Raw genomic sequence first — 25,931 nt, 5'->3', positions numbered from 1 at the left:
TTTCTTTTAACTGTGTTTTTCTTTTTAAAATTTTAACATCATTTTTATTGGAAAAAAAAAAAAAGAGCTGAGTGGTCAGCCTTTCTGTCTAATGTTAAATGTATGTTGTCTTTCTCTTTCAACAGGACTGAGAAACAAACTCAGCCCTGTCCCCTACCTGTTTTATAGCAGGTCTCAGAAAATTCTCGGCTTTTGTTTTCCCCATGATATTCTTTCAGGGTCTATATATTATCTACCCACTGGTCTGAAGGCCAGCACTAAAGGAAATCAAGCAGGAGACAGGAGTGTTTTCTCTATGGCATCAACTCAACAGATAAGGATTAACATCAGCTTTTTTTAAATAAAATAATTCAAATTTGCTAAGTAGTTATCTAGGTTGGTGTTATAGCCCTTTTCCATAAATGTCTTATTAAGATGACTAACAGTTCAACCGATGTCTAGTCAGTACCTGGTATAATAAACAACAGAGGATGCTTTGTGTAGGGAGCAAAGAAGGTCCTGCCCTTCATGGAGTGCACAGATGCCTGAGTGGTGGAGAATTATATAAGCAGTTGTAAGAAAGCATGATGGGTATTTTGTCTACATTTGAGGAAGTGCTGGATGCTGTAATACCGTGTCACACAAGCACCTAGGCTTGTAACTGGAGCTCATTTCCTGAAGTGACAGTTAGATGACATTTAAATAGAGATTGAGGGGTTTGTGTTACTTAGAGAGATGTTTCCATTGGTTTGTGTTGCCACAGAAAGTGAAAGTGTTAGTCATCCGACTCTTTGCAATCCCCTGGACTGTAGTCTGCCAGGCTCCTCTGTCCCTGGAATTCTCCAGGCAAGAATACTGGTCGAGTGAGTTGTCATTTCCTCCTCCAGGGGATCTTCGTGACTCAGGGATTGAACCCACATCTCCTGCATTGTGGGCAGATTCTTGCTACCTGAGCCACCAGGGAAGCCTGGTGCCACAACAGAATTTCAAAAATGAGGCGCTCGGGATCTTAGTTTCCCAACCAGGTATCAAATATTTGCCCCCTGCGGTGGAAGTGCAGAGTCTCTATCACTGCGCCACCACGGAAGGCCCGCAGATTAGGTGCCTTAAACACCAGAATTCATTTTCTCAGTTTTGGAGGCTGGAAGTCCATAGTCAAAGCGCGAACAGGGTTGGTCTCTGGTGATGCCGCACTGCCTCGCTTGTGGGTGTCCACTTTGTCACTCTATAGTTGTGCTCTGGTGTCTCTTCTTAAAAGGATAACAGGACTACCCAGGTGGCTCAGTGGTAAAGAATCCACCTGCCAGTGCAGGAGACACAAGAGACTCGGGTATGATCTGTGGGTCAAGAACATCCCCTGGAGGAGAAAATGGCAACCCACTCCAGTATTCTTGCCCGGAAAATTCCATGGACAGAGGAGCCTGGAGAGCTACAGTTCATGGGGTGGCAAAGAGTCAGACGTGACTGAACACACACAGAGTCCCACAGTCCCAACAGGACTGGGATACCGGCCTTTTGACCTCATTTAACTTTACCTCCTTTAAAGCTTTATCTCCAAATGCATTCACATTGGGGGTTAGGCCTTCTACCTATATATTTTGAGTAGGAAAGCAAGGAGGAATCCAAAAAGATTCCATATGGTTTGAGCAGAGGACGCATAGAATATGAGAGTGTGGTGAAGGCTGAGGGTGGAAGGAAGGTCTGGTTTGAATTCTCTTCACATTAGGAAATCTCGAGAATTTCACCGATTTATTTATTTATTCCTCTTCCCCCCTCAAATTCTGATATCAAAAAAAGAGCTCTGGACTAAGAGTAGAGCGATGTCCAGAGCTAAATAATGAAAACTCTGGGTGAATCATTTGAGCCTAAGTTTAACTTAGAAATATTCCTGGATTGTTGGATTTTCTGCGATAATGGCTATGGAATGTCTTGGAAACCTGAAAGTACCATGTAATTATTGAGGGTTGCTAATTATTTTTTAAATCTTAAATCAGGCCAACTAGTTTTTCCTATAAACACATTCCATGAATTTGGTGTTCCTCCCCCATGTGACTCACACTGAAACCCTAAATGGGTCACTGGTCAGTCCTGTGTTTCTTACAGCATCCCCTTAGTTCATTGTTCTTGTTGTTATTTTTTTTAAGATAGAAACTTAACAAAAGAAATTAATTAACCAACTTGGCTGCATTGGATCTTAGTTGAGGCCGATGGGGACTTTTCATGGCAGCAGATGGACTCTAGTTGGGGTGCGAGGGTTTAATTGCCCCACAGCGTCTGGGATCTTAGTTCCCCAACTAGGGACCGAACCTGTGTTCCCTGCATTGCAAAGTGGATTCTTCACCACCTGCCTACTAGGGATCCCAGTTCAGTATTCTTTGTCATTTTCCCCTCTAACTAATCTTTTTTAAGAACTAGCAGAATTTTTTTTTTAATTAGTCTACTCTTTGAATCAAAAAAATAATTTGGAGCACCCTAAAAATTTCTTTTTGAAAAATGTCCCCCCCCCAAAAAAATGTCCCCCAATTATTTCTAATTCTATATTTTCTTCTGTCCCTAATTGCCTTGCCCAGCAGAATCATTCTCAAGCCTCTACATGGCAGCAGTGCTTCTCTGCCTTCCAGGCCAAAACATGGACTATTAAGTAGTACATTTCTCAGTTTGCTGAATGCCCGCTGCAGATGGATCACCCTAGAAGTCCTGCCTTTCTACAAAGTAATTTTCTAAGTGACACAGAAGTGGTCATTTCCACTGTGAAATGTGTCTTTATTTTCCATCACACTCAGTTGTCCTGTTATTTTGTGCAAAATGTACCCACATTTAATGCTCATATATATACTTATTTATTATTTGTGGGGTATAACTTAAAAGAGTATATATTTTAACATATCAGAATTCCAACTTCAAAGTCAATGTGGTCCCTTGAGACATTATAAACTTTGCATCTAAAATTTTGTATTTCTCATTTTCCGAGGGATTTCTTAGAAGCCCCTTTCAGTTCTTTATGTATTGAAATAATCCAAGAAACTAGTAGAGGAGAATTTTTAAAAATCAATCAAAATAAGACAGTGAAACTGGTCTACATAACTTATCAGCTGTTACTATCCATATTTTTCTTTATGTATATGGCTTTTATTTTATTTCAACCAGAATCCTGATCTTGTGATCATAGAATGTTGTTCATTGCCATTTGATTAATATTATGCTATCATAAACTATTCTTTACCGTAGGAATAGTACAGAATTTAAATTGCTTTCCAGGAAAGAAGGGAGAACTGAGGAACAAATGTGGAGGGGAGAAACAGATCCAATCACCGAGTTCCCTTCCTGATCCAAAAAGTTACATTTGATTTACTCTCACTTATGAAACAGTGTGATCATTTTCAGTGCAGTCATAGTTCTTTTCATGGAAAGATATTTGACATAAATCATTATTTAAGGATGAAGGTGATACCAGTACTTACAGTGCTTGCAAAATATGAATTGACTTTGCTTAAATTTCAGAAATAAAAGTTAGTACCCATAAACACATTTTCTCTCAGCATCGAAACATTCTAGTCTATAATCTACCTGCTTGCTAAGAATGGTGGTGGTGGTTTAATCCCTTAAGTGAAGTGAAGTGAAGTCGTTCAGTCATGTCTGACTCTTTTCGACCTGATGGACTGTAGCCCACCAGGCTTCTCCGTCCATGGGATTTTCCAGGCAAGAGTACTGGAGTGGGTTGCCATTTCCTTCTCCAGGGGATCTTCCCGACCCAGGGATCGAACCTGGGTCTCCTGCTTTGCAGGCAGACACGTTACCCTCTGAGCCACGAGGGAAGCTGGTTTAATCCCTTAGTCATGTCCAACTCTATGCGACCTTATGGACTATATAGCCCACTAGGCTTCTCTGTCCAAGGGAATTCCCAGGCAAGAATACTGGAATGGGGTTGCCATTTCCTCCTCGAGGGGATCTTCCTGACCCAGGGATAAAGATATTGTTTAAAGATTTTTATCAAGATATTCTTCTCTAGAAATAGATTTAGTGTGTTAGTCTGTTTTTCATCTGTTTTCTCTCTATTGCCACCTAGTGGATTAAATGCAAGTTTGCCTGTCAATTAAAATCAAGGGAAGGAAATGAATAACATGAAACTTATCCATGATGATGAGTTATTGTTACTTTTTTTTAGTAGAGTGTAGGTTGCAAAAAATACAAGAGTGAAAAAAGTCCAGGCATTCATGTGATATCAGTAATAAAATGCTTATCAGTTTATCCATAAATAAGGTATTTTATTTAGACCATTAGAAGCTAGGTAAATTATTGATGCTGTGTCCTGCATATTGTATTTCTAAATTATGTTGAGAAGCTTAATTCCTTATTACAATGGTCAATAATTTTTTTTTTAATGTAAAGCTTACTTAACTGATAGGTAATTAAAAGTGCAGAGATAAGATAGTCCATTTTTATCAAAGTTGGGAAGAAAGGCAGATATGTGTGTTATTCTGGGAATTTCTTTTTCCAAATAATGAAACCAATAAAAGCAAATGGAGTTTAAGTCTCCTCATTCTTTGTGGGGGTGACCTTTTCAACTCCCACTAAAGAACAAACCCAAATGAGCAAAAAAACCAAAACCTGTTGTTGCTTGCTGGCTGTTTTGCTGAAAGTTTTCACTTTTGCCTCATGTCCAGAGGATTTGTTAACAAAATAAGCCATTCATTATATACATATAAGCAATACAAATATTTTTTAGAGAACTATCTAGTCTACTTTGAATATTCTAACATAAAAGAAAAAAGAAATAGAAACAGCAGAGGAGAGCAATAGTACATACATCACCAAATTGGATTTGCCAACATCCGTGCTTAAACAGCACTGGGAAGTCTCATGTGACAGCAGTCTGGAGTTCCAATTAGGAAAAGGTCCCAGGCAGCGTGTCCGCTTTGTGGGTGAGACTTCAAAGGTTTCATTTCTCCCACTTATAATCCCAGGATGCAAACTGAAAGATCCTCATCAGTTCAGTTCCGTTCAGTCGCTCAGTCGTGTCCGACTCTTTGAGACACCATGGACTGCAGCACCCCAGGCTTCTCTGTCCATCGCCAATTCCCAGAGCTTGCTCAAACTCATGTCTATCGAGTCAATGATGCCATCCAGCCATCTCATCCTCTGTCATCCCTTCCTCCTGCCTCCAGTCCTTCCCAGCATCAGCGTCTTTTCCAGTGAGTCAGTTCTTCACATCAGGTGGCCAAAGTATTGGAGCTTCAGCTTCAGCATCAGTTCTTCCAGTGAATATTCAGGATTGACTTCCTTTAGGATTGACTGGATCTCCTTGCAACTCTCAAGAATTTTCTCCAACACCACAGTTCAAAAGCATCAATTCTTCAGTGCTCAGCTTTCTTCATGGTCCAGCTCTCACATTCATACATGACTACTGGGAAAAGCCATAGCTTTGACTAGACGGACCTTTGTCGGCAAAGTAATGTCTCTACTTTTTAAAATGCTATCTAGGTTGGTCATAACTTTCCTTCCAAGGAGTAAGCGTCTTTTAATTTCATGGCTGCAGTCACCATCTGCAGTGATTTTGGAGCCCAAGAAAATAAAGTCTGTCACTGTTTCCATTGTTTCTCCATCTATTTGCCATGAAGTGATGGGACCGGATGCCATGATCTTAGTTTTCTAAATGTTGAGTTGTAAGCCAGCTTTTTCACTCTTCTCTTTCATCAAGAGACTCTTTAGTTCTTCCCTTTCTGCCATAAGAGTGGTGTCATCTGCATATCTGAGGTTATTGATACATCTTCATCAGTCTGCCAGCAAAACTGCAGCAATGGTATTATGTTAAGTTTTTACAATGCTGTTTCCTTTTTTGGAGAAGAAAATGGAAACCCACTCTAGTAGGTTTGCCTGGAGAATCCCATGGACAAAGGAACCTGGTGGGCTACAGAGGCTGAAAGGACTGAGCAACTAACACTTGCTTTGTTACGCAAATCTTGGAATGTTACTAAGTCCTAGGCGTGGTAGGCCAGACCGCCTCAAGGCACTTGACAAATTCCAAGATCTGCTCCCTATCATCTATCTATCTATCTATTTATCTATCTATCGTGTTTCTCTTCTGACACTCACAGCAGGTGTGGCTGACGCCCACAGCAGTAGTCCGGGCTGTATCCATGTAGGTCAGAAGCAAGGTCGGAGGCCTGCTCTGCTTTGTCTCTGAAGCCTAAACAAGACTACTTAATTTCCCTAACGCTGATTCATTTCTTTATCATTTTTTCTTTTAAATTTGAACTTTTTATTTTGCATTGGAGTGTAGCCTATTAACAATGTTGTGACAGTTTCAGGTGGACAGCAAAGGGACTCAGCCATACATATACACGTGTCCATTGTCCCCCAGACTCTGCTCCCATCCAGGCTGCCACATAGCATTGAGCAGAGTTTCCTGCGCTATACTTTAGATCCTTATTGAATACAATTGCGTGTTCTTGTCAATCCTAAACATGCGAACTATCCTTTCACCCCATCCTTTCCCCATGGCAACCGTAAGTTCATTATTTAAGTCTGTGAACTGACTCATTTCTTTAACTTGGTATCTGTCACTCTTTGTTTCCTTTGGGGCCAGCCAAGTCCTGTGTGACTCTCAGGTTCACATCCTGTGTGAATGGACTCAGCTTCCCGTTTCTTAAGCCTCTCTGGTGGCATCAGAGCGCACATACATGAACACAATGTATCGTGCTCACACATCTTTTCCCTACCTGATTCTTCATCTGGGCATAAGTAGTGGGTGAGGCCCCTTGAGCTATCAGGTAGCAGAAGAGGAGATTTAATTGAAATTCAGAAAAAAAAATATATCCCCAGGTCCTCTTTTAGCCAGTTTCATTACATATTACAAAAATCACGAATTAGCTGAATTTGAGTCTCCTGTCATTATTTTCACACCAGATTGCTACCCGATCCAGGCAGACTAGGCTTCTTTTTTGAGGACTCAGTGTATGTATTTTATTGCCCAGGATTTAATATAATAGTCTTAATTTGTTTTCTTACCTGCGTGGCCTTAAACTGTACAGGATAGCCCAGCAACCTTTAATGCCTTTAGAATATGTAGCCCTCAAAACTTTTTAGTCTCTCAATTTTCCTCTTTAAAAAACAACTGAGAGTAATTACTTTTGTGCTGAAGAAATTTATGATTGCATTGTTGGCTTGTGATTTTCTCAGTGTTTGTGGGGAAGGCCGTTTTCTCTCTTTGTCATTCCTAATATGAATTCCTGAGTCCTTCGTCCTCTGTCTTTTGGTGGGCAGGGGCCCCGGTGGCGGGGATTTGTCTTGTCTGATGTCTTTGCTTCTAGTGAAGCTACACTTTTGGTGTCTGTTATCTGTCATAGTTGGATGCGATAATGGCACTTTCTCCAGCCCGAGTCTGCTGGCACCATAGTGTTTGAATGAAGTAGAAGGGCAAGTTAGAGAAGCAAATATTAGGTTTCATCCCCAAAGACTGAAATCGTGTCTAGGTTCTTTCCTTTTTCAGTTCCCAATCAGTGCAATCCTGAAAAGTGTTACATGGCTAGTTGTCAAAAATATATGGTTAGTTGACAGTGTACTGGTCTTCCCAGGTGGCTCAGTGGTAAAGAATCCGCTGCCAATGCAGGTGCCCCAGGAGACATGGGTTCGATCCCTGGGTCAGGAAGGTCCCCTGGAGGAGGAAATGGCAACCCTCTCCAGTATTCTTGCCTGGGGTAATCCCATGTACAGAGGAGCCTGGTGGGCTACCATCCATGAGGTCGCAAAGAGTCAGACAGGACTGAGCAACTGAGCACGCACAAAAAACCTATTAATAAAACAATAGACAAATTTGCCTTTCCTTTAAAATCATAACTCTGAAAGCAAAGCAAAATGGAACCCAGTCTTGGTGTTTTCTTCTTAGACGACCATCAGGCTTTGTGTAACTCAACTTCAGAAGTAACAGCTGTCATTTGTGGCTTCTGGGAGATGTTACAGATCTGTTCTAGACTTTGAGACTGGCATCTGCATTTTAGATTAACAGTTGTGTATACTTTTACTATATTCCAGCCTTCTCTGGGGGTCAAGAAGCCGACTAAAGCCCTGCTCTTTGTAATCTTGAGCCCAGTGGGACCTTATTTTTCCACTGGAAGCTTTAATCCTGTGTCCCTGTGGGCCAACCCGAAGTATGTAAGAGCCTGGAAAGGTGGGACCGGAGACTGCAAGATGGGAGGGTAAGTTGATCTGTGTTACTGTCTAAAGGATAGAGTCCCTTGTGACCATTTAGTTATGGCCATTTCATTCAATACATACATACATATATATATATATATATATTAGTATTCACACTGGAATGGTCATTTTTATTTTGTGTTTAGCCTTCAGTGGTTTGAATGTGCTAGCTGTTTGAAGGATAACCTCTGTGGCCCTTTGAAGGGAGAAACATTGACTGTTAAACATAAGCAAGAACTAAAGTAACTAGACCAGGAATGAAATCAGCGCTTTGGATGAGCTGCCCGGGATGCTGGTCCCTGGCCGCGGGCTGACAGTTGGCATTCGAGAGCATCTGGTGTCGGGGCCCAAGCTCTCAGTCGGCTCCAAGGAGCCCTGTCTGGGGAAGGTGCCTGCTTCACTGAAGTGCTGTCTTCATTCCCGCAGATTGCAACCATATCTGCTGCCAACTGGCTGTGGGACAGCCCTGCTTTGGCTCGGTCAGGCCAGTCTCATAGGCCATATGTAGCTGGCTGGAAATAAAAGAGCATTTGAAAGTGTTAGACAATTTCAGGGGTGGACTTGGCCGTGAATCGGGAATGCCCCGACGGGTGAACAAGAATAGCCGGGTTACCCAGCGTGGCTCTTCCTTTGGAAGAGCACCAGCTGGCCCTCAAGGTGACTCAGTGCAGTCTTCTGGGCCCTGGGAGAGAGGAAGGATGTGGTGCTGACATGCCAGAGAGACCTTGACAGCTGGCTTTGAACTCTCCATAGACTTTTTCTATTTCTCACTTTTCTGTCCCCAAAAACACATGATGGTAAAATGCTATGTCCTGTCATCCCTCGTGGCATTCACTCACTAACTGCATTCCCTCATCGGGTCAGAAAAATCCTGATGGTGGTGGCTTAGTCGCTAGGTTGTATCCGACTCTTGCAACCCCATGGACTGTAGCATGCCAGGCTGTTCTGTCCATGGAATTTTCCAGGCAAGAATACTAGAATAGGTTGCCATTTCCTTCTCCAGGGGATCTTCCCAACCCAGGGATCAAACCCAGGGATCCTGCATTTCAGGCAGATTCTTTAATGACTGAGCTATGAGGGAAGCCCAGAAAAAAAAAAAAAATTCTGATGGAGTTCATTAAATAAACTAAGTCACTTTATTCCGTGTTAGATCTCCTTCCTAAGTCCTAGGCTAGCCAGATCAAAAACTTTTTTGTTTGTTCTCAATGGCTTTTTTACTTTTTCAGACTTATTCACAGAGCATATCTGTATTACTCTATTAAAACTTCTCTCAGTGCACGTTGCAGTAAAGCAACAGTCTTGATGAAGAGAGAATGTAAAATTTTTTCTACTTTAAATCATACTCTCTAGCTCCCCCTACCTGCCTAGGGAAAAGATAACATGGGGACACAAATTGCAGGGAATCCTTCAGTTTGGTGTCTGGGCAGATGGTTATTTGTTACAAAGAGGATATTGAGGCAGTCTCATAGAATATATGATCGTTAAAGAGCAATTAAAAATCACTACTTTCTTTACAATACAAAGACTGAAGTCCGGTGTTACTATGAACAACTAGTATTTCAATATTGTCTCATCAGTTATAACAAGTGTACCCCACTAATGTGAGATGTTAATAAGAAGGGAAATGGAAATTGAGGAATAAGAGTTCTAGAAGCTCTGTTTTTTGCTCAGGTTTTCGGTAATCTGAAACTTCTCTAAGAAATAAAGCCAACTATAAAATAAATTACTAGTTTGACTCATTAGGCTCACGTGGACCAGAATCAGTGGACATTGACTTGAAATTTCTTAGAGAAGAGAGTTTTGGGCCCCATACATAAACGCAAAATTGGCAAGAGGGCACGCATGAAGCAGAGAGTGGATTCGTCACAAACCCGCCTGTTGTTTCCAAGAGCTTGAAACCTCTCTGCTCCTGTACTCCCAGCTGGAGGAGCACAGGGAAACAAATGATTTTGCATCTACCGTCATTCAGTTTAGTTAACAAAGACATTTGGCGGCAACCTTAGATTTATGTATTATTGTTCCTTTCTAGACCTGACTTATTCAATGCTGTGCTGGGCTTAGTTGCTCAGTTGTGTCCGGCTCTTTGCGACCCCATGGACTGCAGCCCTCCAGGCTCCTCTGTCCATGGGGATTCTCCAGGCAAGAATGCTGGAGCGGGTTGCCATGCCCTCCTCCATTCAGTAGTTACCTTCTAATCTTTTTTTTAGTACCTCTGTAGTCAATTGGTAATTATTAAATATCTGTTGACTTTCACAAGCTCAAGAATTTTTTGCTTTCTGTCTAAGTGAATCTGAGGAACAGAGAGAATATATGTATTTTTAAAATTCTAAGATTAAATTTTTTAATCTTAGAACTTTTAAACTTAGATTAAATTGTAAGCCTTAGTTTCCTCATTGATAAAATGAGGGTAATAATGCCCACTTTACCTGTGAGGATGGAGGAGGATAATGTGAAGTGCCTAGGATCCTGGCTGGCACTTAGGGAGCTCTCAACAAGTATGGAGTTAGAACCTAGCGGTTTCCAGCGTGGACTTAGAGATACCCACGAATCGTGCACATATCTGCATGATCTTATGCCATTAAGTCCTTTCTCCCTACAAATCCTCAAAAGTATAATAACATCTATGGTTGTGTTAAGACAATTTGTTGAAATAATGGGGTTCAGAACCTAGGGCCCTGCCTGGTAGGTGGTACTCTCTCAACAGACAATGGTTTATATTATGAGGCTCTCTTTCTTTCTGGTTTTATCTCCTGGGCTCTCTCCTAGGAGTAATCAGTTAGATTGCACACAATAGGATTTACTCGTTTGGAGGGATGTATTTAATATTCCTAGTCTCCCAGATTCTACATTAAAATTATATGTAGACAGTTTTCCCACTTTTTCATTTTCCTCTTTCTTCCAAGGACATGTGTTTTCCTTCTTAATATTGGCAGCATGTGGAAGGAAGCCCAAGTATATTACCAAAGTATCAATAACCCAGTGGACATTAATGATACAGTTTACACCTGAGAGAGAATTTTGATACACATTTGTATTTGGGGAAAAACACACCTATAAATGGACTTCCCTAGGCTCAGTGGTAAAGAATCCACTTGTCAGTGAGGGAGGTGCAGGTTCAATCCCTGGGTCAGGAAGATCCCCTGGAGGAGATTCCCGCTCCAGTATTCTTGCCTGGGAAGTCCCATGGACAGAGGAGGCAGGCGGACTACAGTCCATGGGGTCACAGAAGAGTCGCATATAACTTAGCAACTAAATAATCAGTAGGCATTAAAGAGCTGCATCTGAGCCTATTGGCTCCAAACCCATGCTCTGTCTACCAAACTCTCCCTGCAGGCTGGTCTATACTCCTTAAAAAGTATTCATAATTGAACCCAGTTACCAGGCCAGACAGAGGATGAGATGGCTGGATTGCATCACCGACTCCATGGACGTGAGTCTGAGTGAACTCCGGGAGTTGGTGATGGACAGGGAGGCCTGGCGTGCTGCAATTCATGGGGTCGCAAAGAGTCGGACACGATTGAGCAATTGAGCTGAACTGAACTGAACTGTGTATTTGCTATTAGTTCTGAATATGGGTGGTCTGATGTTTTATGGTCATTAAAAATGAAAGCCTCCTGAATATTAGAATTATGCCATCTCCAGACTGACTAGTAATTTACATTTCATTGCCTGTGTTTTGAAGTATACATGTTGAGGGTCTTTTAAAGGAATCTGAATACCTTGGTGTAAATAAATCTCATCATTCCCCAGATTGTATGATGTCTGTTTCAATACCATAGCTTTCTAGAATACTTCAGTTATTAGTCACTAGTCTTTGAGTTACAGGTCAGAAAACTAGCTCAATCCATCTTGAGTAGAGAAGGGATTGACTGGCTCATGTTAGCTATGGCTCATGTTGGCTCATGGTAGCTGTGGATCAATAAGAGGTCTAATCATTGTCACTAGATTGCTTTGCCCTTGCATATGTGCTGCTCATGCTACATCCACCCCAGTCTCTCTCTTCTCTCCTTTTCTCTCTCTTTCCATCCTTCCCCCATCTCTTGTCAAAGCTTCTGGCTATGCATTAGCCTAAGGCTCTCCTAATTCAGATGTCTTCTGCTTTGAAGGCTGGTGATCATGGATACAAGAGACCCAGCATCATAGCAGACAAGCTGCCACCATTCTCAAAGGGAGAAAAGGAGAAAATTTCAAAGGGTTTTGTACATTGAAATGAATGAGTGAGTAAACTCAAAGAAGAACTTATGGGCAACTTAGTTACTTGCCCACCCTTTTCTTCATTTGTGGTAGGGGCAGGATGCTATGATTGTCAACCCAAGCAGAATGACTTGGCTGCATAGGAAGGGCCCAAGAGGGCATAGTGGGAAGAGAAGAGAAGCTGTGCAGATGAGAATGGCATGTAGCCACTGGGATATATGGCTTCTGTGTTTAAGTTACACTTCGACTTAGGAAATACTAAAAATTTAATCTTGCCCAGATATAAAAGAGATCATTTAAAAGGCCTAGGTGGGTATTTTGTGGAAAGTAATAATAACATTAATTTTTTGGTAGTATGTTTGATTGTTTCTGTGTACTTCTTGGGGCTTCATAGTCCAAGGATGGGTCTAGGGTTTTTTCCTAGTCCTGACTGTCATAGAGGAGTGCTTTCAAGCTTGTTTGCTGATATCTTCTAAAAGCCAAGGAAAGTGAATTATACAGCCAGGAGCATAGAAAGGCAAACAAGCATCACATATATTTGAGGACTCTCATGTTTTATCTAAAGCATTGATTCATATTTTGTATTCTACTGCATACTTTTCCCATTTAATAAAGGATAAATTTAAAATATTACTTCCTTTTCTCCTAAAGTGAAAGTGAAGCCGCTCAGTTGTGTCTGAGTCTTTGTGATCCCATGGACTATAGCCTACCAGGCTTCTCTGTCCATGGGGTTTTCCAGGCAAGAGTACTGGAGTGGATTGCCATTTCCTTCTCCAGGGGATCTTCCTGACCCAGGGATCAAACCCAGGTCTCCTGCATTGCAGGCAGACGCTTTACCCTCTGAGCCACCAGGGAAGCCCCAATCCTTTTCTCCTAAGGCAACATATAATTGGAGAACTCATTAATGAGGATAGTGAGAGCTAGGCATCATTATGAATGAAACTGCTGCTGCTGCTGCTGCTAAGTCGCTTCAGTTGTGTCTGACTCGGTGCGACCCCGTAGACGGCAGCCCACCAGGCTCCCCCGTCCCGGGGATTCTCCAGACAAGAACGCCAAATAAAATTTTAAGGTATAAAAAGCATTAATATTTCTGTTTAATTTAGAAGTCATTTCTCCTTCCAAATGATAGACCATTTGTCAAAATATATCTTCTTTAAAAAGAGTCAATTCCAATATATCTAAATTTCTTGTCTCTTGAGTTTAAATTTATTCTCCACAAGCTGTGTGTATGTGTGTGTCTGTGTGTGTTAAATGTCAATTGTATCTTACACTCGGACTCACAGAGGAAAGTGCTTCCCTACCGAGTTTACTTAAACTTCTAGGAGTCAGGTAATGAATGAATGAATGAGTAAATAAATTACTATTAGAAACTACATTGTCATTCCAGGAAGATATGCCATGTTCCTTTGAATAATCCAAAGTGAATAGTATTGATTGAGAAAAACAGGCTTTTGGAATATTTTTTGGTTAAAATAAGGATTTTTGGCCTCTTGTCTCACTTTTAGGGAATTTAGACATTGAGCAATAGGTATTTCTTGATTATATTGAAAGGTACCAGTTAGAGCATGGAGTTGGTGCTCTGCTAATTAATAGATATAACTTGATATAAGTTACTTCTCTAAGCCTCAGTTTCTCATCTGAACCATGGGACTAATGATCGTGGCTAACTCAATAGTGTTTTGTGGGGTTTAAATGAAATATTCTTATTCAGTCACTAAGTCATGTCTGACTCTTTGCGACCCGCATAGACTGCAACACACTGGACTTCTGTGTCCTTCACTATCTCTGAGAATTTGCTCAGATTTGTGTCCACTGAGTCAGTGATGCTATCTAACCAGCTCATCCTTTGCTGCCCTCTTCTCCTTTTGCCTTCAATCTTTCCCAGCATCACGGTCTTCTCCAGTAAAAAGAACTAGAACCTTAGAACAAAGGGAAAAAGTAGCACGCCTCCAAAATGAAGTAATTCACGTAAAATTGATTGGCATGTGAAAAAAATAGTAACTTTTAAGTGTTGTTGACTTGGCTCTTCACCTGTGTTCTCTTTTTTCAAGTTAGAATTGCACAATTTTTCTTTGATCTCTCTCTCCCAAATGAATGCAGTTAGACCATGTAGATTCTCTAATGTGTTTCCTCTAATATTATGCAGTTAACTGGAGAGGATATATAATTAAGAATCTAGTACATTGACTACATCCATGCTTGAATTAAAGACTTGCTGGGAGGTAGGGGCTGAAGTATAGTCATAATCATGTGTTTCCTCTTTCTTAAAAGGAATTATGGCTCATCTCTTTTTGCCCAATGTGAAGCCGTGGAAAATGCATGTCAGCAGGTTCTGTGGCTCTATGGAGAAGATAATCAAATAACTGAAGTTGGAACTATGAATCTTTTTCTTTATTGGATAAATGAAGATGGAGGTAATCCACCCAGATTTCAGCTCTCTGCTATTTTTCAATCATTTTCAGTGGGATTGGAGAGAAAATAACTAAAACCTTAAAACAAGAGAACAAGTAGCACACTTCCAAGATCTTAAGATTTTCTGTGCTTTTGCTGTCCAAGTATACATGAGTTTAAGTTTACAGTATTTACAAAGATTTTTGGCTTTGTTTTTTGGCTTTAGATGTACTTACTTTTGAGTTGTCAATTTAAGGAATTTAAATCTCCACTGTTTGAAAATGTGCTTCCTTATCCTTTTATTATCTTATCATTTTTCTGATCTGATTATTTCAGTGATCATTTACCATGTATGCATGCATGCTCAGTTGCTTCAGCCATGTCTGACTCTTTGTGACCGCATGGATTGTAGCCGGCTAGGCTTCTCTGCCCGTGGCATTTCCCAGGCAAGAATACTGGAGTAGGTTACCATGTTCTCCTCCAGGGACTCTTCCCAACCCAGGGATTGAACCCACCCCTCCTCCACAGCAGGTGGATTCTTCACGTCTGAGCCACTGGGGAAGCCTGTGGTCATTTACCATATACTATGTATAAGACACTGTAGTGATAAACATAGTCTACTCTTTCTACTGATACGAAATTTAGTGCATGCTCTTGTTGTAATTCATGTAACAATCATTGCCCTTTCTACGTATTTTGATAATACATTAGAAGCCTTCCAGGTTTACACTGGAGCTCTATTTGAATAAAGGACACCGTTTTTAGGGCAAATTGGTCTTAATTTGGGGGTTGTATGTAGATTGTGGTTCATTTAAGACCATTAATATATGTCTATTACAAAAATCAGTACTTCTTTATTACCTTTAATATCCTGAATGCTCACTTTCCTTCTTTGCAGTTCTTTTAAATTAGTTGGCAGAAACCACAGACTAGAAATGTAAAATGATAAGTTTCCAAATGTGGCTCCTCTGTCTATGGGATTCTCCAGGCAAGAATACTGGAGTGGGTAGCCATTCCCTTCTCCAGGGGATTTTCCTAAACCAGAGATCGAACCTGAGTCTCCTGCATTGCAGACAGATTCTTTACAGTCTGAGCCACCAGGGAAAGCCCAAATGTAAAATGATAAGTTTCCGAAGATTGAGTTGAGTTCAAACAATTTTTTGACCAACCTAATACTGCTGAAATCTTGGGATTGGTTTTAATTCAGATTTTAAATGAAATTTTAATTTTAAAGCAGATATAGTAGCCTCTTGCTCTTTTGTTATTTGGCTACAAATAGAGGGAAATGGTGATTCAGATGTGGCTGACTTCAGAGCTAATTTGAGCACTGCTTTCAGAGAATTACAAGATGAGCCTTATATTCCAGTCACAGTGAGAATAAACAGGTGTGGTGAGTACACCATGTTCTGGGGTTGATCCTTGGTAACCCTTGGCATATGAAAAGCCAGATATAGATTATGTTTGTCCTTCCATACCTGGCTGTTTGTAGTTGACACTCTTGAAAACACAATTTGTACTGGAATATTTGTGATTTCTAAATTGGAGTTATTACATATGACATATATCAAAAGCTGTGCCTGAAAGTTGACAGCCACTGTTGAACTCTGTACATAGGAGATAATAAATTGATTCAGTTCATTCTTTCCATCTACCCACTGCCATCCCCATTGCCAAGAAAACCCACGCAACCCCAAACAAAACCAGTGACCTCATACAGAAGTGGTACCATCCTTATTTATGGACGGGAGATGTCAGGATTTAAGCACAGTCTGAATCAGAGCTACACGATTTAACCAGAAACACCAGAAACTGTCCTGGTGAAAAATGACCCGTTATGCAAACAATAATCATGAACCATTTCCATGGCTTTTAAAGGTCAGAAGAGAATTGAATGAATTTGTCTTCTGGCTCTTATAAAATATACAAGAACTTGAGAGTTCCTATTCAGGTTATGGTTGCCTGAGATAAGTATAGTTTTAATGTGAAGATGTTCCTTCAATTTGAGGGTGTTCACTGACAGATCAGATAAAATTTAAAGTAAGGAGAAAGGAAATGGAACAAATGTTTGAACAGTATTCTGAGAGGAGTGAGGGAAATGTCAGGAACAATCTTTGGGCTTAAAAAGGAAACAGACATTGCAGCAACTCTAGTAACTTTGATTTATACTGTGTGGCTTTAGGAAAAGACAAAGAATAATGTGTTGAAAATTAGCAAAATATTGAGTTTTTTTCCCCAAAAAGCTTTGCAATAAGAGTTACAAGCAGAGTTCTTTCCATGAGCACCCGCTCACCATTCCTCTGGGCCAAGGTAGCTGCCACAGCGCTGTGCCCTATCTTGTGACGCTTGGGTTGGAACTCATGGGTTTTTTGGTTTTGTTTTTAAACTATAGTTGATTTACAAGGTTGGGTTAGTTTCAGGTGTATATCAAAGTGATTCAGTGTGTGTGTGTGTGTGTGTGTGTGTGTGTGTGTGTATGTTTACATTCTTTTTAAAATTCTTTTCCCTTATAGGTTACCACAACACTGAGTAGAGTTCCCTGTACTATACAGTAGGTCCTTTTTGAGTGTCTCTTCATGTAGGTTTTGATTCCATCACTGCAGCCCTGATTGTAAGATCACATGGCCCCCAATTCTGTATTATTTCATTGATGAGTCATATGACATACACACTGTTCACTGTTGAGAAAGCAGTATTATCTAATACTAGACACTGGAACTACTATGAAAGTAAGATGGGATTGTCGTGGTTGGATTTCACAGGGAGTTTGGGATGCATTTACACCAGCTCTGCTCAGAGTACTCTTGCTGGGTGGCTGCTCACTCACCTCCTTCAAGTCTTTGCCACATACCCCATTCTCAGTAAGCCTTTTCTTGGATACCTTAATACAAATCTTAAACTCTCTCCCCAACACTCCCTATCACCTTCTTTTTTTCCCCTTCCATTGCTTAACATGCTATTTAATATAATTGTTTGCCTCTGCCCATTAGAAAGTGAGCAAGGAGTTACATCGATTTTGTTCCCTGCTGTATCCCTCATACTTAGAATGGCCAGCGGCACTGATGCTGACTGATACTGATAGATGCTCAGTATATATTGTTGAATGAATGAATGATTGTTCTGTTGGTGTTTGGGTCGTTAACACAAACCCACATTCCTGGTTCCCATTAGTGCTTGAATTTGGGAAGTCAGATGAATCCTGCTGTCATTGCTTCTAAACTCTTCATCTCCCCCAAATGATTTCTCTGTCAAAAACAAGCTGCGTTCGTAGGCTCTGTTTTCCTCCTGTTGAGCAATCTGGAGCTCATTCTGGCTCTTGTAAGCTTGTTTGTGGTTGCAGAGGAAAATGAATATTTCTCACCCAAATGTTGTCATGTCATCATCTCTGTCTGGCAACCAGAGAAGCAGATGTTCTGTTCCTTGACCTCAGGCTAGTGGTTACAGATTTGGGTGTTACATATGTTTCACAAAACTGCATTTGCCCACGCAGGGCCACTGTTTTCATTGAACTCTATGCAGTCTTAGGAGAAGGGCATGGCAACCCATTTCAGTATTTTTGCCTGGAGGATCCCATGGACAAAGGAGCCTGGTGGGCTACAGTCCATGAAGTCACAAAGAGTTGGACGCGACTGAATGACTTAGCACATGGTCTTAGAGCCCAGCAAGCTTTAGGAGAGGTCCGGTTTGGGGACACTAGAATTGTTTGTTTATATGTGTGGGGTGTATGTGTGCATACACATGTAGATCCATACATCCATATATCCAGCTTGCTTGCTATTGCAAAACACGTGTTTATCTTGAGATCAAAGTAGCCCCCAAAACATTGCCAAAAACAAATTTTCTTCTTTTGAAACAGTGGTTTTCAGCAGATGATTTTTTGACTCAAAATTCAAAGAAATCATACTGCTATACCCTAACAAAGAGGATTTTTTTTTTTTAACTCAAAAACATGTATTACATATCACTCCAGGCCAGGCATCTTATTGAGTTTTGGGGACACAGGAGTAAACATAAAGTCTTGGCATTCCAGAGAGCTGTGTTGTTGTTGGGGACGTCTCATGTGGCCACAGTGGAGTGGATGAGTCCAGAGCACAGTCTGCAAAAAGAAAGGATGGTGGCCACAGTGTTGAGAGACTTGAGCGCTGACAGTGTTCCCCAGTGTCACCAACCTTGGGAAGTCACATGTTTCTTCAGCCTCAGTTTCTCCTTCTGGAAAACAGGACTGCACTAGGTGATCTCTGAAGTCCTTTCAGGCTGCATCAAGCGGCTCTGGAGTTCAAAGACTGACTTCTACCCAACTTTTGCTACCCAGTGGTCCTTTACAGCATCCCTTGTGAAGTCCTCTGCAGACACATGACAAGCAACACATCTATTGTAAGGTTCCACATCTATATAAAGTGATTGTTTAAGGCTCGAATTTCTCACTAGATTCAGCTTCCTGGGTGCCAGAGGTGAGGAGGAAGGGGAATGTTGAGTACCAGAGGCATCCTTCTGGAAGGAGGCTGTTGGCTGGTGTGCCACACTCTTTTTTTTTTTTGTAAGATTTATTTATTTCTGGGTGTACTGGGTCTTTGTTGCTGTGAGCGGGGGTTATTTGTTCAGTGCACAGGCTTCTCAGGGGGATGGCCTCTCTTATTGTGGAGCACAGGCTCCAGGCGCATGAACTCAGTAGCTGTGGCACTCAGACAGTAGTTAAGGCACATTGGCTTAGTTTAATTGTCCCATGGCTTGTGGGATCTTCCCCGACCAGGGATTGAACCTATGTTCCCTGCATGGGCAGGCAAATTCTCAACTGCTAGGCCCCCAGGGAAGCCCCACACTGAGTCTTGTAGACAGGTCATCATGCCCACTTGCACTGCGGTTGGGAGTGTCTGCAGTCATTCTCCTACTAGACCAGTGTCTTGGCTTTGGCCCTGTGGGTCACCCATGGAGTGTTATTTTATTGTTTGGATTTCTTTTTTTCTTCTTTATGTTTTCTTTGTTAGGCATATACACGCCTGAGCCCACCCTGCATGCATTACATTCACATTTCAGAGGCTGAGGTCAACATCTCCATACCTGATGTGGATGCTCCTCCATGGCTGAATGCCACTCTGGATAGAGTTGTCAAGGCCAGTGTGGGAGCAGGGACAGCCTGAGTGGGCATGCATACCTCTTGGGACAGGGTTACCCCACAGTACTCTTAGAAGGTTTGGTAATGCCCAGAGTTTCTGGATAAGAGTCTACCTACATTTTCCTAATCACAACCAGCTTTAATCTTTTTGACTTTGCAATGTTTTTTGACTTTTGGATTGTTCTTCAGTTGGAATGTTTTTTGACTTTTGGAATGTTGCTCTTTGGAGTATTTCATAACTCTTATTGTTTGTTAGTGGGAAACCATCTCATTTTTCACTGGTTAAGGATAAATTGAAGGGGGTAGAATGACTGATGGGGCTTCCCTGGTGGCTTAGTGATAAAGAATCCATTTGCCAATGTAGGAGATGCAGGTGCAGCCCCTGGGCAGGAAGATCCTTTGGAGAAGGAAATGGCAACCCACTCCAGTATTCTTGCCTGAAAAATCCCATGGACCTGGAGGAGCCTGGTGGGCTATAGTTCATGGTGTTGCAGAGAGTCCGGCACAGCTTTGTGACTAAACAGCAGAAGGATGACTGATTTTCTTTCTTGTTTTTTTTTTTTTCTGCATTTTTTTTTCTTTTAAAGAAAATATAAGGATCTACCTGAAGTGTGAGTTGATTTGGAAAATTTGACAGTACAGAACAGTGGCCCCCTTTTCGTGTTTGTTACCAGAAAAATAACAGGAAGTGTTTTTAAAAATAACAAGAAGTGATTGTTGTTTAGGAAAGCATCTAATAAAGTTTGAAACTATTCCAATTTCTAATTGATAGAAGAAGAACTGGCAACTCCTCCGCTAGATGGCATCATTCTTCCAGGAGTGACGAGGCAGAGCATCCTGGACTTGGCACACAAGTGGGTGAGTACCTTTGGCATGAACCCCTTTTATTTTTTATTTTTTTTTCATGAACCCCTTTTATAAAAGCATGAAATAAAAAGGAATCAGAATAAGTCCAGCTTAGTGTTGAAATGATCTCCTGTAGTTCCAACCAACGTTATCTTATCTTTAAATCATAACTTGAGTGAAAAGAACTCTTCTAGAAGGACTGTCTTGGCAAGACTATCAAATAAGTACTGTTTATAGGGAAGGGCAGGCAGAAACCAGTTTAACAAGTTGTCCTAGTGAAGAAGTATTCTAGTACTAGACTCAAGCTTTATGCCAGGTGTCTCCTATTAATTCACCTGGTTTATCCTCCGTGTACTTCCTTTTTGCCAGCCTTTTAAAATCTAAACACTCAAGAAAATATAAAGTTGTTTTCAGTAGCCTTTCTGATTCACATGACACAGGCAAGTCTGTTAAACCATTCGGTACTGGAAATGACTTCGCATATTCAAGATGAATATTGAATGAGTTGGTTAAGCTGGCAAAGATTCTTGGATGGGACTTTTGACCCATGTGTTAAAATGGTCTCCAGGGGACAAGAAAAGGCTTTGAACATACTGTGGTCAAACAGTGTTAATAGGACAAATGTTTAGAAATACACATGTCTAGGAGAGTACAGTTTCTTTGGAAAAGGCTTTGGAAGTAGAGAAAATGTGCTATAAATAATTCTACAAAACCCTGAAGTAGACAAGACCCAACTGCCACATGCTGGCTGGCACATTGGGCATGACATTTACAGACTGTTGGTATAATTTCAAACAGCTTGCCCTGTCCTAAATATGTTTGCAATTGGAAAGATGTATTTTCCAAGCTCAGTAATTTTTGTTTCATTAAAGAGAAAAATCAACCAAGTACAGAAGGTTTGATGACAAGTTGCAAGTGGAAATGCTTTCCCACACTAATGATTTGCTAGCATGAAAAATAGGTTATTATGGAGGAAGTTTTTTCTTGACTTCTTAGCTATAATTTATTTTTAAAACTGTGAGACATACACGCCAAGAGGCATGTGGGGGGTTACCAGTATTTGCCAGACAGGGGAAAATTGTCCAAAGATAAAGGAGGCTGAGGAGAGGAAAAACAATTCTGTTTATTTACAGGAGATTATTTTTTTTTCTTTTCCAGAACATAAAACTCAGCTTTAACTTGGCTGATTTTCTGGAGTTTACTTATTTATTTATTTACTTACCTTTGTACGACTTAATTGCAGTTGCAGACTGAGATAAATTGAAACTTACAAAAAGCCACATTTCTATTGCAGGCATATTTTTTTTTATCTTTCCAAATATACTTACAGCACGAAGCAGTCTTCTAATGGTTTGAATCTTGCCAAGGGCAGTGATTTCCATTTGTATCTGTTGTGGACTTGTACATTAAAAAAAATGCTCTCTTCTTACTTAAAGTACCCATTCTTTGCTGCCCTTAATTCATATAGCCTCTTGACCAGCTTTTTGTTTTTTTTTTTTTGAGCTTTAACTATTAACAAAGAATGAGAATTAAACAGATTAAAGAATGAGTATGAAACAGATAGTTTAAACACAGCTTAAAAGCATCAGGGTTTTTTTTTTCCCCCACTTCCTATCCTTGAGCAGATGTTCAAATAATTCAGTGGAAGTTGATGAGAGGGTGTACCAATAATTCTGTGATGAAACTCAACCTGAAACGGCATCAGAGAGAAAGAAGAGGATTACTGTTGTAAAGTCAATTGAATCAGTGAAATTAGGGGAAAAAATACACAGTGTAATTTCTCAAATATGCTACCTATGTATGTTTTAAAATAATGAAATATTTCAGATATTTAAACTCAGCCCCTGTTTCTACTCCATAAAAGACACAGTAGAAAGAGGATTTGGAGTCAGTCAGATCAGACCTGAGTTCACATCCAGTTTCTGCCATTTCCTGGCTGTGAGGCCTCAGGGGTGTCACTGAACATCCTTGAACCTTACTTTTCTCATCTGTAAAATAGGGTGATAATACCCACCTTACGCTATCAATGCAAAGAAGGAAAACAACAGAATGCGAAAGACTAGAGATCTCTTCAGGAAAATTAGAGATACCAAGGGAACAATTTCATGCAAAGATGGGCTCAATAAAGGACAGAAATGGTAGGGACCTAAAAGAAGCAGAAAATATTAAGAAGAGTTGGCAAGAATACACAGAAGAACTGTACAAAAAAGATCTTCATGACCTAATCACGATGGTGTGATCACTCACCTAGAGCCAGACATCCTGGAATGTGAAGTCAAGTGGGCCTTAGGAAACATCACTACGAACAAAGCTAGTGGAGGTGATGGAATTCCAGTTGAGCTATTTCAAATCCTGAAAGATGATGCTGTGAAAGTGCTGCACTCAATATGCCAGCAAATATGGAAAACTCAGCAGTGGCCACGGGACTGGAAAAGGTCAGTTTTCATTCCTATCCCTACAAAAGGCAATGCCAAAGAATGCTCAAACTACCTCACAATTGCACTCATCTCACACGCTAGTAAAGTAATGCTCAAGATTCTCCAAGCCAAGCTTCAGCAATACATGAACCGTGAACTTTCAGATGTTCAAGCTGGTTTTGGAAAAGGCAGAGGAACCAGAGATCAAATTGCCAACATCCACTGGAACACTGAAAAAGCAAGAGAGTTCCAGAAAAACATCTATTTCTGCCTTATTGACTATGCCAAAGCCTTTGACTGTGTGGATTACAATAAACTGTGGAAAATTCTGAAAGAGATGGACATACCAGACCACCTGACCTGCCTCTTGAGAAACCTGTATGCAGGTCAGGAAGCAAGAGTTAGAACTGGACATGGAACAACAGACTGGTTCCAAATAGGAAAAGGAGTACATCAAGGCTGTATATTGTCACCGTGCTTATTTAACTTATATGCAGAGTACATCATGAGAAACGCGGGGCTGGAGGAAGCACAAGCTGGAATCAAGACTGCCGGGAGACATATCAATAACCTCAGATATGCAGATGACACCACCCTTACGGCAGAAAGGGAAGAAGAACTAAAGAGCCTCTTGATGAAAGTGAAAGAGAGTGAAAAAGTTGGCTTAAAGCTCAACTTTCAGAAAACTAAGATCATGGCATCTGGTCCCATCACTTCATGGCAGATGGATGGGGAAACAGTGGAAACAGTGTCAGATTTTATTTTTGGAGGGCTCCAAAATCACTGCAGATGGTGATTGCAGCCATGAAATTAAAAGACGCTTACTCCTTGGAAGGAAAGTTATGACCAACCTAGACAGCATATTAAAAAGCAGAGACATTACTTTGTCGACTAAGGTCCGTCTAGTCAAGGCTATGATGTTTCCAGTGTTCATATCTGGATGTGAGAGTTGGACTATAAAGAAAGCTGAACACAAAAGAATTGATGCTTTTGAACTGTGGTGTTGGAGAAGACTCTTGAGAGTCCCTTAAACTGCAAGGAGATCCAACCAGTCCATCCTAAAGGAGATCAGTCCTAGGTGTTCATTGGAAGGACTGATGTTGAAGCTGAAACTCCAATACTTTGGCCACCTGATGCAAAGAGCTGACTCATTGGAAAAGACCCCGATGCTGGAAAAGATTGAGGGCAGGAGGAGAAGGGGACGACAGAGGATGAGATGGTTGGATAGCATCATCGACTCGATGAACATGGGTTTGGGTGGACTCTTGGAGTTTGATGGACAGGGAGGCATGGCGTGCTGCGGTTCATGGGGTCGCAAAGAGTTGGATATGACTGAGCGACTGAACTGAACTGACCCATCTTAAAAATTAGAGAATGCGCTGTGTAACTGATGCTCAATAAATAGTGGCTATAATTATTAATATTAGATAATAATGTACTTTGTCTTATGATAAAAAGGGTTTGGAACACACATTAAGTAACATTCGAGTGCATCAGCTTGTGAAACTTTGGCCATGATAACAAACAAAAGGCAGAAAAGAAAGCAAGTATTAAAATATACTGTGTACTCTATCATGCTAATCTTATATTTTATATTCTGATCATCTCATTTAGAGATGCTGTGACCTTGGAGTAGGTTGCTTAGCATCTTGGTGTGTTTCCGAAAAGATGATGTCACTCTTTCCAGCTTTTCTCTCTAAACATGATTATGACATTGTTTCAGTTCAGTCAGAAGGTAAAGTAGAAAGGTCTGTACCTCAGGGCATTTTTTGCTTGTCTGTTCCTTAAATATATATGTATATATATAATCTATTTTTTACTTTTATTATATTTTCTCAAATAAACTTCCCAAAAGGAAGATATTTTAAGAGCATTTTCAAACATCTTTGGCATCACATAAAAAAGAAATCTCGTGTAAAAAACGAAATGTCATCTGAACTTTTATCATACAAAGGCGCAATCCAATATGAACATATAAAATATATACAAATATAGTGCATGGTCAGTCACTTAATACAGCTCTATTTTTTAATTGAAGGATAATTGCTTTACAGAATTTTGTTGTTTTTTTCTGCACAATGACATGGATCAGCCCTAGGTATACATATGTCCCCTCCCTCTTGAATTATATTTGTTTTTATTTCTGTTCCAAACAGGGTGAATTTAAGGTATCAGAGAGATACCTCACCATGGATGACTTGACCACCGCTGTGGAGGAGAACCGGGTGAGGGAGATGTTTGGTTCAGGCACCGCCTGTGTTGTTTGCCCTGTTTCGACTATACTGTACAAGGATGAGGTAAGACATTGTCTCTTCACGTCCTGTCATTTTCAAACATTTGCCTATAATTTAACTCTTTGGATATATATATGGACAAAATGCTAGTTGACCTCAGGATGCAAAGCATTTTTCAAATAACTTGATATTCTGTTAATTGCGGCAGTTGTCTTTATGAACCTGTGTTAGCAAATGACTTATTCATCTTTCCAGTGGTTTCCTGAAAGCGCCAACAGTTTCATCCTTGGTTATCATACCTGCCTTAAGTGTGCCAGTAGGCTTACACTTATCTAGCATCTCTCTAAGGAAGGTCTTCTTGTTGTTCAGTCGCTAAGTTGTGTCTGAACTGTGACCCCATGGGCTGTAGCCTGCCAGGCTCCTCTGTCCATGGAGTTCTCCAGGCAAGAATACTGGAGTGGGTTGCCATATCCTTCTCCAGGGGATCTTCCCAGACTAGGTATCAACCTGAGTCTCCTGCATTAGCAGGTTGATTCTTTACCACTGGGTCACCAGGGAAGCCATAAA

At 40.8% G+C, this 25,931-nt stretch overlaps 1 protein-coding gene across 5 annotated transcripts in view; it reads left to right on the top strand.

The window, feature by feature from the left end:
- Positions 1-25,931, top strand: part of BCAT1 (branched chain amino acid transaminase 1) — a 119,005-nt gene that overhangs the window by 78,042 nt on the left and 15,032 nt on the right. For all 5 annotated transcript variants that reach the window (XM_027541552.1, XM_027541549.1, XM_027541551.1 and 2 more), the window contains exons 6-9: positions 8,011-8,174; positions 14,638-14,780; positions 20,640-20,725; positions 25,287-25,427. In XM_027541552.1, coding sequence (XP_027397353.1) covers positions 8,011-8,174; positions 14,638-14,780; positions 20,640-20,725; positions 25,287-25,427 — 534 coding nt within the window. The remainder of the gene's footprint in view (positions 1-8,010; positions 8,175-14,637; positions 14,781-20,639; positions 20,726-25,286; positions 25,428-25,931) is intronic.

Source organism: Bos indicus x Bos taurus, chromosome 5 (genome assembly GCF_003369695.1).
Source record: "Bos indicus x Bos taurus breed Angus x Brahman F1 hybrid chromosome 5, Bos_hybrid_MaternalHap_v2.0, whole genome shotgun sequence".
In the NCBI taxonomy this organism is placed as follows: domain Eukaryota; kingdom Metazoa; phylum Chordata; class Mammalia; order Artiodactyla; family Bovidae; genus Bos; species Bos indicus x Bos taurus.
The sequence above is the reverse complement of the archived record's forward strand: the minus strand, read 5'-3'. Positions and strand labels throughout refer to the sequence as shown.